We start from the raw sequence: 16,321 nt of genomic DNA on the forward strand, positions 1-16,321 counted from the left end.
TGGATTGTCTGGAGGTGACTGCTGAATCTGTTAACCATTTATTCCTTGACAGCAGAAGTGATATGGCAATCTCTTTGCAAACTGCCAAGTTCCGAGAGGCAAGAATCCTTGATTGTGGTCCGTTTTAGCCTAACGTTATTTTTTATCCGTGTCAGTTTATCAAGTTAATTTCGCACTGAACTGAGGATTGATCGATAATTGAAATATCGACCTATGTGAAAAATTAGTGGTGTTTTCGATGTCTATAACAATATGCAACGGCAATAATAGGGTATGCCGTATACGCCTGTAAAGCTAATAACGCCACATTTATTTTTACAGCACATCTCAGGGAGCGGGAGCGATACAAACAAAAACCTATATATAACCCGAGAAGCGTCATAAGATCCCAAAAGGCTCAGGAACCGGCTCGAATCGGTGAAACAAAGGGCTCTCTACTGATACATCATCAACGCTATGCAACCAACTCAAGTTCTTGGAGTCCTCTTTGAGCAGAATAGAATCATATCGAACGCTCTCATAGATATCCCGCTCCAGCCCTCTCACTCTCGCCGCGGTCACGTTGCCATCAGTCGAGCCACTCTCCGAAGTCGGTCGCTCTGGTGATCTATTAGCATCGGTAGTAGTTGTAATCCTAGTAGTAGCAGCTGCTTTGTTAACTATTGGAGCTGCTGCGACGCTGGAAGAGCGAATGCTGTGCGGAAAGATGGAGGCTCCACGGATCCCTCCCATTCCTTGCTTGATGTCCTGAGATACAAGTAGTTCTTTTTGTCTAAAATTTCTTCCTTGAGATGGATGTCGAGATAGTTAACACATAAAAGAACTCTCACCATGTGCTTCACGGCCACGTCGAGCGACTTCTTAGATATGGTCCTTCCGAATCCATTGCTATCAGTTGGCGAAGCCGGCCGTAGAGATCTCCGTCCTCCGACATCAGATGCTGCTGCTTTTTGCGCTTCGTAGGCGTTACCCCCGTTCACTTGCGCCTTGGCCAAATTCCTCTGCGACCCGCCTCTACCATTGGCATATCCGGAAGAACTCAGTACTGCGCCTAGTGGCTGAACTCGCTCCCGTTGCTTCTCTGTGGAGACGGCTCGTTCAGCCGTTCTCGTCACCGGAGAACTGGGCCTCCGTGATGAGGCTGTTGGAGTTGGGCTGCGGCGAGTTGGTGTAGACGGCCGGGAACTTGACCGAGTTGCAGGCGCAGTGGAAGGGGTTTTTGATCGAGCATCTGGCGTGCATGGTCTGGACACTGTAGGAGTTTGCCGAGTTCTAGCTGGGCTGGAGGGACGCGGCGCCGGCTTTGTGGGAGTTGGGGAAGGCTTAGAGGTGACAGAAGATGAACTAGTGGTGAGGTGCGTTGATTGGGTGGTGTATGAAGTGTATGTGCTGGAGATTGAAGAACGAGTCACTGAGTTGCTCCTTATTGGTTTGGTGGGGTTGGGGTTTTCTTGCCGAGTAACAGTGAGCTGCACAATGAGAAAGTTTTGAACCAATGATGCATAATGTATATATTAGACATTCTGCTCCAGTAAATTCTTTATATAGTACTTTGGTTGTGTCCTGGGATCTAATATTTTATTTTTCATCGTAGTGATATTTTTTGTTGTAACGTCGTCCTATTCTCCTTCTCATATTATGTACCTCATGAGTGACTGTAATTGAGGCCCTAATTAAGGTGGCATTGTGCTACAATTTGGCATTTAAATCATAGATGTCCTGTTTGGTTGCCAGATCATTAGGATAACAGAAAAAAAAATCTAGGAGGGTAGATCAACTTCTATAATGGCAACCCCATATAGAGTTACATCTGGGGAAAATAACATTTACACCCTACTTTTGGTATGGTTTTTTTGCAAATTTATTAGTTATGTTTTATTTTTAAAAAACTCAGATGCTTTCTGAGAATAAGGTCTGATATAAGAGGCTCCAAAGTAAATATTAAAAAGGCAGTGGGTAGTGAATAATAAATTTGTAATTATGTAGTTGTAAAACGTAATTTTCCTATATAAAGTGATAAACTTTTAATCAAAGTCCGAACTCCTTATCATGATAGAGATTAATTTGGTGGGACTCTTTGTTGTTATCCTCACTCCTATTGAACTTGATTAAAGGGAGATGAGATCTAAATCATCACTGTAGTCTAATAGTTTAGTTTTATTGATTATGGGTTAGATTCTTTTGTAAATATTGAATGTGATAATAGATTTTTTTTTTTTACACTGAAGCACTATATATACATAATTTAAACTAATTGATTTTATTTGTAAAACGTTTCACTAAAATACTTTGTCTAATCTTATGATTGACCTATAGTAAGAAAAATGTGGCATACCCCTGAAGACTTTGAAGCTGACACCGATCGAACTCTTGGGTTGCATTTTGGAGCTGCTGATGAAGATAGATGGCGATGATCACCAGGAGTTCCAGTAGGAGTCAATAGCCTGCTGCTTTCCGTTTGGAATTGCGAGCCAAGCGAAGATGGAACAAATATTAAATCAAATAATTAATTAGACAAGTTATATAGCACAGGACTTGCTCGGATTAGATCCATCATCTGTGTATCGTTTTCCTTAACATTCTTTAATAAATCTTAGAAGAAGAAGCGAGAACTAGAAGATATAATCCTTTATTACCAGTCGTTATCGTTATTCACAACCTCTGCAGAGAATATATCACCCATTCCGCTCTTCCCCAGCGTTCCTGCTCAACAAATAGAAATTAGAATCATATCCAAAGAAGAAAGAGAGAGAGAGAGAGAAAAAAAAAAAGAACACTAAGGAAAGCCATGAAAGAAGCAAATCTAGTAGGAAAAAGTTTCCAAATCGTGATCACCATTTTGAGCCCTGGATTTGTTATGTGAGGCCGTGGATTGGCTTCTCTGGAACCTGGGGAAGAGATCCAAGCTCTCATCTCTTGGCTTTCCTTGCCGCAGGGATGCCACCGCGGCATTCCTCCCATGAACTGGAGATTCCCTTCTTAAGACCCGATTCATTTCCTCCTAATCCCAGAGGAGGAGTCGAGTGAGTTCTTATATGGAGGAGAGGAAGAAGGAGCGAGGAGACATGGGAAGAGCTCAATGATGATCTCTCTTATAGTCTTATAATGGAGTTAACCGTCACTAACAACCAAACTCCGGCGGTGAAAGGTACGATGCCACGTTGGACTTTTGGCTTGGCTACAGGAGATTTGTTTCTTTTACCAAACTTATTCTAAAAATATTATAATAAAAATGATTTACATTCTACATAGATCCTTTATATAAACAGTAACTTATATAGAATATAATATTTTTATATTATACTGATAAATTAATAAATTGATTAATAATCACTATTTTAACCAGTGAATTTTCACGTGGCCATCGGCTAGCATAAATGTTTTGAAATAAAGTTAAATAGTGTAGTAGTTTAAGTAGAAGATACGATCAAAAGCTCGGATTTTGGACTCTTTTTATAAAAGCTAGCTATGTTCAGCCAATTCCCGTGTGAAGACTAATTGGTACGGCTGTCACTTCCTCTCTCTCTCTCTCTCTCTCTCTCTCTCTCTCTCTCTCTCTCTCTCTCTCTCTCTCTCTCTCTCTCTCTCTCTCTCTTTCCTGCACTGTTTAAACTCTCCCTTTCCGAGATCAAGTTCGAGGCCTTCTTATACCATAGCTAAGAAGAAATTAAGAGAGCATTAATAATAGCTTTCTTTTTTTTCCTTTTAATAATTTATAATCTCATAGGCTATTGATAAGAATCCATCCGAACCAATCACCATCCCCACTATAATTAAAAATATATATATATATAATTTTCTAGGAAAATAAACAGCAAATTTATATATCTCAAAATATACTAATTAATAATTTACGGTTATAAAAAAGAGCCGTTAACATCGGCAGCCAAAAGGTCGTACAATTGTATAACCGCATTATTGATAGCCTTTGAACGTTAATTAAGGTTTTCGTCGACAGTTCACGTGCGCTTTCGACATCACTCAATAATAATGGAACGGAAGGTTCCGGTGTTACTGTTGAGATCGGCAGGTATAACCTACGCATACGACACGTGGTCCGCGATTCCCCCCCGGGTATCCGACGTGGCACTTTTTATTTTGCCACGTGTCCGTCATCGGATTTTATAGCCCGTATTATCTCTATTATTGTATAAGATGGTCAAATGTTACAAGAATAAGATTATATTAGATCGGTGGAACCCATCGACCGACAAAATAATAGGGCGAGTTAATTGGATGCGATAAATAACTATTAGATTAATTCTCTAGATATAAAATAGTCGTTCGAGATAATTTCGAACTCAAATATTCACTTGAGACGTTATAATGATCCGAGCACTATGTCATTACTTTGGACTCTGAATTAATCTTGAGCAGAGTATAGCTTCTAATTTTAGCTTCTTTAGTGCTCAATCTGGCTACTTTAATTGCTATATTTTTTTAATGAAGTTCGTAAGTCTTCTAGACAAGTGCTAGTCAAAATGATTAGTTTTTTTTATTTATTAACATAGTCAATATATAATTATACATAAATATAGAGTTTTAACTTTGAAGATTTAGCTGGGAGAGAGAAAGAGAAAGCATGACTCTTCTCTCTCTAGTACTATATGAATATAACACTCTAAATATAAAATTCACTAAATATCACTCATAATATTGATACAATGAATCGAATTTATGACTTCTTGACATAGTCCAATATAGCTCAATAACTAAGCTATTTTAATCAAAGTTAATAAGTAACTCAGCTTTATTTAATTTCAATTTTGTCTTTCTTTCTACAGTTTCTTCGCAATTTTTTAGCAGAGGACCACTTAATTAGGATTCAAGAATGGAGCCAGGCACAGTTTTTTCAATCATACAGAATAACAAGTACTAATAATTTAGGGTTCTTTTGTTTTCTTGTCAAATAGTACGTGAAGAGCACCGTGGCTCGCGTGGAGCCAAAGGCTTGAAATGGAAACCAGTGTTACTGTGCATGGGGTGGAGGGTGGGGGGGGGGGGGGCCCAAACTAAAAGACTCATCACTATGGCTGCATGTTTGTTGTGTTATTTCTTTTTGTTTCGTTGTATTTATTACGTATGAATATATTTCATATTGGCCATCCAATATTTGTCTTTCCTTTGCCAACTCTCACATTTATGTCTACCATGCCATATAGAGTGAGGGTCATGCACTCATGTCCCCTTCTCTCTACCCAAAAATTTAAAAAAGTTATAAAACTTTTGCTATCCTGTCCCCATCCCCTGCCCCCTAATGATTTAAAGTTATAACACTATTGGTGTTCATATTGTCCTCGATTAAATTTAGTGTTGACATTTATAATTTAATTATATATATATATATATGCTAAAATTAAAAAATTAATAAAATTGTAAAAACCTCTGATTTTATTTATACATTTTTATTTATGTTTATTATTTATTTTTTGTGTAAAGAGATCGGATTGATATACAGATATAGATATATGAGCAATTAATTAGCTATTAGAAGGAAAAAAGATTGAAAATAAAATAAAATTCTAAAATGAATTTATCAGTCTTTTTTTTTTAAGATCAGAGGGGTTATGCTTAACCAGAAATTGAGTTAAGATTGTTGGAATTTTGACTGGATTATTACCTCCAATTATGGATGATGTTACTTGCAAGATTTAGGAGGGAAACATATACAGAGGACGAATACTCTCAACTTATATCATATGAATTACCCCTAATCATGCAATTAAATGTTATAACTTCTTTCTAGTCTAATACTCCTTTCTGTTCCTTTCACAGATCAAAACATTGGAGCATGGAAATTTCCTCGCAAAATTAAGATCCAAGACGGAGTCTTTAGAACAAGTCCCTACTTTTGGGACACCTTCGGCATGGATCTTTTGAAGAACCTAATGCTTTCTTATCTCCATAGTAAAGTAATATGACCCATCAAGAGAATGTGACTCTCTTTTTTTTTTTCCATGAAATTGCTCTGAAAAGGCTCACATTCTCACAGAGACAGACACTTCTAAAATGAAATAGACAGGCTTGCAATGCATGCAGAATAGTGCTCCCAACTGCATTGAACACGCCAGTAGAATAGAACTGCATAATAAATGAGTGATGCCACCTAACAGAGCATTTTGTACTCGCGGTGGTGGCAATTTAATATAATTTCTTTCTCAACTGCAATCCATCTACTAATGCATCAAGAGACAGCTAGATTGCAATAATAGCAGGAAAATATAAGTTGTAGACTAAGATGTGGCAAATAATCGAACAGATGGTGCTCGAAATTATTATATCCTTCAACTCCTTGTGAAGAGTAAAAATATTGTGCCAGTGGCATATGAGAAGAAGGAATAACACGCATGACTTTATAATTGAAACTTTGGGCGACGTTCTTGTTCCGCAGAAAGGAGCATGTGGCTGGTTTTGCTCTTTTGAGAAGTGGAAAAAAATGCACAACATTAAAAGGCAATGTCATCAAGGAAATCTAGGCACTAACTTTTCTCGAGGATCTCAGCCTCCCGTCGCTTGGTTTCTTCCTCTTTGATTAGTTTTTCTTTGTCCTCACGTCTTTTTCTTTCTTCTTCTATTGCTTGTTCTTTCTCCTCATGTTGTCTTCTTTCTGCCTCCTCCCGCTCTCTAATTTCTTCTTCCTCCTCCTCCTTTTCGTCGAGATCATCAAACTCCTTCTCGGCAGCCATTGCTTTAACTATAGGATCTCGGAGTTCAGATATTAAACCCCCACCAACTTTGTATTCCTGCTCATCCCCGATCAGGAATAGACGTTGATCAGGACCTGTTGCCATTGGTATATCAACTGCAAGTAGCTTCATGTCATACTGCAACAAAGATCACAGTGAAATCAGAAGATTATTAAATGGTCAAGTAATATATATCCTTTCTTTCAAATCCAATAAATGACAGGGGCTAAACCATCTGTCCCTGCAATGTGGCATCGAACCCACTCCCATGGGCAAGGAGCCAAACGCCACACTGATGGATGTGACCGTAGTTCCAAATAACATACAAGCCATTTCTTAGTTTGGTACAACACTCACACATATACAATTGTTTTTCCTAGACCCTAGATAAACTGGACTGAAGAATGCAACCATGTACATGCAGAAAAAGGGGAGGAAAGATTCTACGAGAAAAACTGAAGGAAGAAAGCACCAATCATTAAAGGCACTTGTGGTCAGGTGATTTCAGTTAACAGATTCTTTTCTTTTCTCTTCTATCAAGTACTTTGTGCAAAAAACTAGGAGGCTCACAAAATGAGTCAGTTGGAAGAATATGAAAGTCCTGCCGAATGTCATGGATAAAGTTCGAGAAGAAGTGCAAAATCACGAGATTCTATTTCTTTCAACTGAAAGACATCATTCAGTTACTTCAATTACCTGGCCTTTTTTCTTCTTAACCTCAACACTGACGAGACCCCTTCTTTCAGATCCTCTGATGGGAAAGATAAGGAAACATCTTCTGCCACCAAGCCTTAGCTTGAAATTCTTCAGTCTAGGTCCACCTCCTGACATGACATATGCTCTCACCTCTGTCCCAGTTAAAGGTGCACCCATAACCTCAAGCATTGCAGCGGATGTGTTAAGCTTCCTCATCGCCATTCTATATATCTTATCAGGATTGATAGCAAACCTTGCACGAAGATACATGCCCTAGAGAAAAACAGAAGATTGGTCAGATTAAACAATGACCACATGATGCTGCATGTAAACTGATGCAGCCAACAAGAAAACCCAGGATGCTCAAAATATGGATCCTTTCATTTCAGCCTATATCTGAATGGTCAAGAATCTGACGCACTAGGGAGTACAATTATAAAATGATATTACAATAACAATACAGAAGGACATTTTTATTGCTCAACCAAAGCACACCAATGGAGACAAGCTGATATGATTTTATCAGGATTCAGGAGATGAGCTTCTGTCAGTAAATAAAGAAATATAATAAATTACACAAGGTTCCCTGGATTAACTGTTAGTTGCCCTACGAGTAAATATCCGATGAAAGACAACAAAAACCTGGATAAGAATGATGGAATTAATTTGTATAAATACAATCAAATCAAGCAAGGCACAAGGTAGTGTAATCACCAAAAAGAGAAAAAGAGAAAAGAAAAGGAAGAAGATGAGAAAGCATTCCTTAACAATCTTCTCACTACTGAATCTGCCTGTCTGATCCACCAGGAAAAATCACACCAACTTTTAGAACCAGCATACAAGCAAAGTCAGGGATGATTGCATGTTAGATTGTTCGGATTACCAAGGAAACATCTAAGGAAAGAGGCATAATCGAGTATGGCCCCACTCAATGAAAAGGGATTTTTAAGAAAGGACATCCAAACAGAGGAAGGCAACTATTCAACAGTAAAGTCCAATAACCAATGAGAGTCCTTGATCATATATGCCCCCATAAAAATCCTCTCCTTTCTAATAATGGCAAGAACAACAAGAATAACAAGCAAGCTTCATGTCACTGTCCAGTGCATCAAATGAGCAATCTAATTAGTAGATTACCAGGTCTATTCATCTATGCTGACTTTGAACTTTTACGGCATGTTTCAGTATTTCACTTGATGGAATCACTCTCTCTTTGCTTCATGTGTTCTCTTTCTAACATGTCTAATCCATTTAAATGTTCACTAATAACTGTATTCAACTTGTATTCATTTGAACAAAGTCAGTGATATACCTATATATTGTTGCTCTAATGCCAAATACATGAAGAGACTCTCAGACAATCTAAGTTATAAGTTATTTTCTCTGGACTGAATTAGATTGCAACTTGAGTGGCTTCTACCTTCTGAACTGCGTGGCTAATAAGACCCTTACAAAGATGGAAGACCATATTTAGAGCTAAACGTAAACCAGAAGGGGTGAGAAAGAAAATCACCCTATTATGCAATAGAATAACAGGAACTTGATGCCAGAAAAAGTAAAACACATCTTCTAGGTTGGAATAACATCTATAATGATTCCAAGTCCCAACTATATATCTTGTTAGCTTTCACCATTAAAACTCTCCCGCATTTAGCAATCTAGCTCTGAAGTCCCTTGCATTGGCATCTTTGAGTCACTTTATCATGATTATTATATACAGAAACCTAGATTCCTTATACTAAATGACCCTTTATCTTGACTTAGACAAGCTTATCTAATTGAAGCAAATGGAGGCAATCTTCAGTAACACTAATTTCCCCTCTTTAAGAGGACAAATGTAACCTAAATAGAGCAAGAAATCTAGCAAGTTGATGATCTTTCAAACAGACTATAGTGGCTTCCGAAACAAAATCATCTGTATGTAAGTCATTTATCTAGCATTCTTAACTACTTACTGTAGCTAATGTTAGCTAATTTTGCCAATCCTATTAACAAGACAAAGCAGATTACTCACTGCAAAAGCTACAATGGCGGTTGCGAGAGCAAGGAACCCATACTTTGCCATCCCTTCCGAGAGTCCAACGAACGTGCTTGCTACTCCAAACATGATTCTCCACAATGCAATGCAAAGTACGATAGCGCCAGCACCCACAACAGCCATAAAATTTCTCTTCCAAAATGCCTCCATCTGCAATCCTACAGCCTCGCGGTACCGTTTAACTGCCGACTTGACAGCAGAAACAGGCTTCTGAACTGCTGATTTCCCGAGATTCGCACCAAATTTACCAAAACCCGCACTTTTAACAGAGAAAAACTTGCACCCCAAACCGTTCTCATTGATCCTACAAAGCCCCTTGATTCCAGAGCCAAGAGATCGTAATTTGACGGTAATTCCAGTGCTCAAATGCCTTGAAATGGAAAACCCAGATGGGAAAGTACCGAAAGAGCGATCCCATTTGAAGCAGTTGGAGCTCGGAGAGCAGGAATCATACTTCGGCACAAGGAGACGAGAAAAGGTACCGTTTTGACATGTGGGTCTTGTTACAAGCCCACTGGAATAAGCTCTTCCCGAGATTGCTGAAGGCGACGAGAACCTCGACGCGAATTCGGAGATGAGATGCTTCGCATCCAATAAGGCGGATTGACTAGCAGAGAAGGGGTTTTGGGGTCGAGACTTCGATGGGAGTTGGTGGAAGTAGAAACTTTGGAAGCCATAGACGATTGTTTTGGTGGGTTTCGCCATGAAAAGAACCTCAGTGCGAGCAAATCAATCAACCGAGCAGGTTGTCAAGGATGTATACAAATAGGACTGGGTTGAGTAGAATGAGCTCAGAAACTTTTCTTCGCGTTCCTCTTTTCCGGCTTGACTATGCAAAGCCCAGTTAGGCCCAAATTCTTAGTAGGCCCCTACTTTGAGTAAAACTCCTTCGGCCCAATGGGCCAAGATTAGGTCTGGGCGGACTACGAGCATAGTCTGTAAGAGAAATACCATATCAATCACATACAACCAACGACTATAAATTATATCAACTCTAATCTACTATGCCATATATATCCTACTTCAAATATGATGGAGGGGGGTGGATAGAAGCCTTTGAAGGAGAAAATTAAAAATCTTGCAATTAAGAGGAAAATATCATATCTCCTCTTAGTAGAAGACTGAGAAAAAAAAAAAGACGGAGGAGCTCACCAGTGCTGACGACGACGAAGGCCTCCAATAGAGAAAGGAAAGTTCTTAACCCTAGGGCCGATGGAAAATTTTTCAATAGTTATCGACTGGTTGAAAATTTATGTTGTTGCATGACAAGCTACCTAAATGTTATAAATGAGGAGGTGACTGGCCACATGTCATTGTTAAATTTATAATGATATGATATGTATGAAAAGGAAATATTATAAGCAAAATTAGCCTGGTGTTTGTAATCCAAGGATTTCATATTGTTAGCAGCCTACTCTTTTGGAACCTGTAGGAATGATTTGACCCATCGAAATCTAGATAAGTTACACACTTATTTATCGCTAATTAAGTTTTGGTCCAGTGTGAATGTAAAATAATTTGTATAACTACAAAAATTATAGTACGAATTAATTATTTTATGTAATATAAATTGGTCTCTACGAGTAATTAATAGATACGCATAAATAGAAAATTGTTACTAATTCATAAATTCAATTACAATCCTTTACTTAGCTAAGGGTATAAAAAAAAATTATTTATCGTGTTTCCAATTTTTATTGAAAAAAATTATTGTCTTAAAAAATGATTCTCCTTTAACTCAAATAAGTATATTTATAACTCACCTACAATAATTAAAACACTCATATATTTACAAGTTATGTATTATGAATGGCTTATTGCTAGCTTGCCATAACTTGTGGAATGGACTGATTCAATCACCAAAAATTTAATCTATTTTAATTTAATTCATACTGAGCTGCTCCATCGCATGATGCATGCATAGTGTAAATTTATAGTCAGATTAAAAAAAAAATAGAGAAATTATAGTCAGATTTGACTTTTGGAAAGCAAAAGATTAGCAGCACAATTTGATCACGTCAAAGATAGTTGATACTGTGTAAAAGTTGCAATATGAATCAAAGAATGTCATCTTTCCAATCGAGAAAAGTATGCACATGATATAGTTTTTTTTTTCTTTTTCCATTGTCAAATATCTTAGGTGAGAATTACTTTAGGAATCATGTGGCTGGCTTTCACACATGATATATAAATAATACGGTTTTTTTTTTTTTTGGGTATCCATACTAATATTTTAAGTTTTAATAATAATAATAAGATTAAGTTTTTAAAAGTTAGGGTACTTATATTACAATAGAGTGCATTCAAATTACATAATAAATGCATATAAAAGCCCAAATTTATTATTTTAAACTTTTTAAAATATCGACTAAATACTAATGTTCTCTTTGAAATTTTCATACCCAATATTTTGATCATTATATCATTTTATATTTCCTTCAATTCCAATTTTTGTGGCTTAATATTAGCTACGACTGACTGCATTATTTTTATAATAATAATAATAATAATAATAATAATAATAATAATAATAATAAAGATATTGTTGGAAACATAGTGAACTTTGAAAGAGGAATTTTGACCTTTCTCAATAAGACTTCCTTGTTTCAGATTCCTTACTCACATTTAAATCATCACTTGACTAGTTAACCGGGGTTTTTGATATTTTAATAAAAATATAAGGGCTAAATTAAAAAGACGTGATAAATAAAAACCCTGCATTTAACTATATGATAAATAAAACCTCCAAATGCTGAAAAATAACGAGCATCATTCTAAGGAATGAAATAAAAAATAGAATATAATTTTATTTTCAAAAAAAATTAAAGAAAGATTCTTTATTTACTCCTCTCCGGCATCCTCTATCCCCGCCGTTCTCAAAAGTATCGCCAAAATCCACCAACCAAACTACCCAAGAAGTCAGTCTCGCTTCGCTCATAGAGCGGACAAATATCTGGTCGCAGAAGAGGATGTCTCTTTCCGACCGGGTCAATCGATCCTCACAGAAGCCATCGCGTTCACGACCTCGTCGTCTCGATCCACCGCCAATCCACTTCTTTTCTAGAGTTTATTTGTTGTTTCTTGTCCCAAGATCCCGGTTCTTGAGCGCTTCACGAAGTTCGAGGAGTTCGAGGGTCGTAAGTATCTTGAGTTCTTGATATATTCATGCGCTCTCTGTTTTGTTTTCCCGAGTTTCTTGGGTTACTTGATGTACTAGTCTGTAGTTTTCTTCGTTTCTATGTGTTACTGGGATCGAGAATGCTTATATTTTTAGCAGGGGTTTCAATTAGCTGCCGTCCTTTTCATCAAGTGGTATAGAGTTTTCATCAAAATTTGATCACGTGAGTTCGTAGATTTTCTTGATTTGAGTTGTTTGTCTTTTTGCCTGAGTTCTTGGGGTTTTTAATGTAGTTATCTGGGTGGGTTTAAGTTATTTTTGTTTTAACCAAAAAAAAAGGTTCAGGGTAACGGCATCATGAGTTTTAGATGAGAGATTTCTGCTTATTAAATAAATATGTGTTTTATGTTATGTCAGATTGCTGGGCATTTTAATATGTAGAAGAATTTCTTGTCCAGCAAGCGCTGACTTGATGAGTATGTAAATTTTTTTCATCGAAACTTAGCTTTTGCCAACTTGAACATGTTCCGGAGCATCTTCTTTGAGAACTTTAAACTTGTTTGGCTTTTGCAACAGTACATTTGTGGCATAATTGATAAATTTTAATTTGTAATGTCATTCTTGAATATTTTACAACAGATTGTCATGCTTTACTTTGGCAGGAGGTGGATTTTTTGTCAGCAGAGAAATTACATCACTGAATTCATAAAGTTGCTTTCGATATTGCCCCCGGGATGTTGGTGTATAAGCATGCATTATTTTTGGCCGTTCTTGCTGTATTATCTTCTTATCATTTGCAGCTCACTAGAGCACAAATCACTGATCCGTCAGAAGGTGAATTTTTGGATGCTAAATTTATGCTATACTACCATGTTTCAGTTTGGCCGTTCTCTTTATTATTAAGCTTAGTTCCTTTTAGCAAATGCCAAATTTTAATTCTTAGAAGAGGGAAAAGGACTCTAGGAGCTCTTCTGGCACCATATGATTTTGGTACTGAATTTTTTGAAGGTGCATATTTTTCTCTTGAACAAAGTTGAAATTTTGACATTGTCTGGGAATGCGATAAGCTGGATTCATTTTGTCGTGGTTTAAAGTATAAAACTTTCTGTCAACAGATGTTTTAAATTTTTTATACATGCAGATCCTAGTATCCTACTAAACCTATTTTTTTTTCTTTAAAACTTATTAGTAGTTGAAATGTTAAGTAACTTTGTTTGAGATCCTTTTCTGACTTTTTAATGTTACGCTTAGCTTTCTCTTGATATTTCAAGGACAGATTATGTTGGAAGAATAGTTAAATCCAGGTACGAATAGACCATGGAGGCATGGACATTTTAAGTCTATGCACGGGATAGATTTTTAGGAATATGACCTTAATAAGTTTCTCTTAAAAGCACATGAAGACTCGTCTTTATTTTTCTTATATAAATCTACCGTGGCTTCTGAGATCTGAAAGTGGAAATTACAGGTGTTATTACATATTTGCATGTGATAATTTTTCATATGCTCTATTACTTATTTCTTTATGGATATTTTAATAAATCATCTACATTATACGCAGTTAGTGCATTGAAGGCTATTGGAAGCAGTTTAGTAGATCCTTTGAGAAAACTCAAGAATTGGGAAAGTGGAGATCCATGCATGACAAATTGGACCGGGGTTCTTTGTTATAATTCTACATTAAATGACGGTTACATGCATGTACAAGAACTGTATGGCCAAAGCTTATGATCCTTTATTCCTTTTCTTTTAAAGTTTCATTTCTGCAAGTTCTTGTGAATGTTCGTACAACAAAAAGGTCACTTGTTGCATGGAGCGACGAATTAATTTGACATCCTTTTGCAGTTCTCTTTCCTTGGTCAATAAATATTTCTTGATTTTCCAAGTATTCCTTTTTTATGATACATTGTAATTTTAGACATATTTATTAATAGCTACAGTTATGCGGTTCCACTTTTCTCTGAATTGGTAAAACAATGGTCTGTACGTCATTTTGATTTGTCATGTACGTACTCTGCTGAAGTACTTACTATTTAGAACAAGGCAAACATTAAGAGTAATTAAGTGGTGGGCTATATCTCTGATAAAGTACATAACTTACTTGAGAAGCACTATAGCTCAAAGTTCCTTTTTCTTTAACTTTCATATCTGCAAGATGTGGCCTTGAACAAGGACAATCTAACCTTATTGGCTCATCGATTCAATTATATCTATTAGATAAGATAAATCCCTAAGTCAAAAGTTTTCTCTTTTCCCTTGACTGCTTCCTTGTCTAGAGGAACTTTTGCAGCAATTGCATTTGGTTTCCATGGGGCCTAAAATCAGTTGAGAAAGTACTTCCTTCACCAGTTGGAGCAATCTTCTTCATGTTCTGTATGGATCTTCTATATTAACCCCATGATGCCCCCCTAAGAATGGAGTTTTTTGATGGATCTGACATGTTGCAAATTCTTGACTACAATCATATTATCTATACTCAACTACTTCTGTAACACTGAGACTTGTGTAGCAGCATGCTCCATCTTGCTTGTTGTCTAAACTCTAAGGAAAACTAACTCTACATATTGCCCTGTTAAATTGGGATCTGTTACAGAATCTCTGGTTACATCTGATAAGCTTGAGTATTTTTTTGAAGAAATAAAGAAATTATGCTACTCCATCTTTGGTAAATTCCTTGGATATCAGTTCTGTTCAGTTAGCTAAATAGCTAAAGATGAGGATAGTACAGTGAACATATATGTAGAATTTATTTTTAGAATAATTTTGGCAAACAGGGAGAATTCTTAGACAAAATGATACTCTGATAGTTGATTATTATGGAAGCACATATGAAGTAAAAAAAGAAGGTGCAACATGTGTGATGAAAAGTTGTACAGACAGATTATGCTTAATAAACCATTTCTTTCTAAAGTGACATCTGTTTGTTGCTTTTGATATATTATTTTCTTTTGAATCTATATTAGTAGATAAAGTTTCTGGTAAACCATATCTTTGGCAATTGTTGAATAAGACTTGCATAGAAGATCTACTCCAGTCAAGCTGTTGAAATGTGATACATACAAAAAATTAATATAGCATCTGGCATATTGTTTTTACATTTCAAAGTTTTACCATGAGTTTTCTCTCCTCAGGCAGCTTATAAGGATGAATCTGTCAGGAAACTTAGCTCCTGAGCTTGGTAATCTATCTTATATGAAAATATTGTAAGTGAAAATTTTGAGGTTAATAGTTGGATACTGTTATTTTTTAAGTTTTTGACTATGAACAAGTGCAGTTAATTTGAGGTGTCTGATTGAATTTTATTCTTTTTGAAGGGATGTTATGTGGAATAGCATAAACGGAAGCATACCAAAGGAAATTGGCAAGATTACTTCTCTGGAACTCTTGTAAGTTGAAACCGTAGTTTAAGCACATAGAAATGTTACTTGATTGGACAGCATAATCCACATATATACTATATCTCACCCTTAGCAAATTGTGGTTTTTACTCTATGACATCATATTCATGCTTCATGAGGTGATTTAGAGTCCAGAATAATCATCCATCTTTGCTTCAGGGCTCACAAATATTAGATTATTAGTGTGGAAGCATCAACTTTGTCACTCAAGTGCTATAACTATGCAAACCAATTTACTTGTCTCATTAGAGATACAAGGCTAGACTATAGTATGACTGGTTAAGCTTATAAATATATGATTTGGAAAAGTTAGTGTTTAAACACAAGCATTTACATTTGTGTTTCTTTAGGAAAATAATATTTGTTGATAAGGACTATAGGATAT

The 16,321-nt window shown here is 36.4% G+C and overlaps 3 protein-coding genes across 4 annotated transcripts in view; 1 reads left to right on the plus strand and 2 right to left on the minus strand.

Annotated features, from left to right (window-relative positions):
- Positions 1–155: 155 nt before the first annotated feature.
- On the minus strand, positions 156–3,078 carry LOC140782241 (uncharacterized). 2 transcript variants are annotated; one of them, XM_073128712.1, is made up of 5 exons: positions 2,836–3,078; positions 2,637–2,703; positions 2,336–2,444; positions 831–1,469; positions 156–747 (listed from the first exon to the last, which is right to left on the minus strand). In XM_073128712.1, the coding sequence occupies exons 1-5, from the start codon at positions 2,993–2,995 to the stop codon at positions 379–381; spliced, it is 1,344 nt and encodes a 447-aa protein (XP_072984813.1). In that variant the 5' UTR covers positions 2,996–3,078; the 3' UTR covers positions 156–378. The 2 variants fall into 2 exon arrangements, with proteins under 2 accessions (XP_072984813.1, XP_072984812.1); XM_073128711.1 differs by having other exon boundaries at positions 2,336–2,447.
- Positions 3,079–6,241: 3,163 nt separating this feature from the next.
- Positions 6,242–10,356, minus strand: LOC140782731 (uncharacterized). Its single transcript, XM_073129462.1, has 3 exons — positions 9,397–10,356; positions 7,383–7,655; positions 6,242–6,824 (listed from the first exon to the last, which is right to left on the minus strand). Exons 1-3 carry the CDS (start codon positions 10,123–10,125, stop codon positions 6,480–6,482), a joined length of 1,347 nt encoding a protein of 448 aa, XP_072985563.1. The 5' UTR covers positions 10,126–10,356; the 3' UTR covers positions 6,242–6,479.
- A 1,828-nt stretch (positions 10,357–12,184) lies between these two features.
- The window catches only part of LOC140781747 (probable LRR receptor-like serine/threonine-protein kinase At1g06840), a 32,777-nt gene continuing 28,640 nt past the window's right edge, over positions 12,185–16,321 (plus strand). The window contains exons 1-5 of the mRNA XM_073127926.1: positions 12,185–12,557; positions 13,201–13,372; positions 14,100–14,250; positions 15,670–15,741; positions 15,853–15,924. Of these exons, the coding sequence (XP_072984027.1) occupies positions 13,273–13,372; positions 14,100–14,250; positions 15,670–15,741; positions 15,853–15,924 (395 nt within the window). The 5' untranslated portion in view covers positions 12,185–12,557; positions 13,201–13,272. The remainder of the gene's footprint in view (positions 12,558–13,200; positions 13,373–14,099; positions 14,251–15,669; positions 15,742–15,852; positions 15,925–16,321) is intronic.

The sequence above is a fragment of the Typha latifolia genome, chromosome 2 (assembly GCF_019914945.1).
Source record: "Typha latifolia isolate L0001 chromosome 2, TyphaL0001v2, whole genome shotgun sequence".
In the NCBI taxonomy this organism is placed as follows: Eukaryota; Viridiplantae; Streptophyta; class Magnoliopsida; order Poales; family Typhaceae; genus Typha; species Typha latifolia.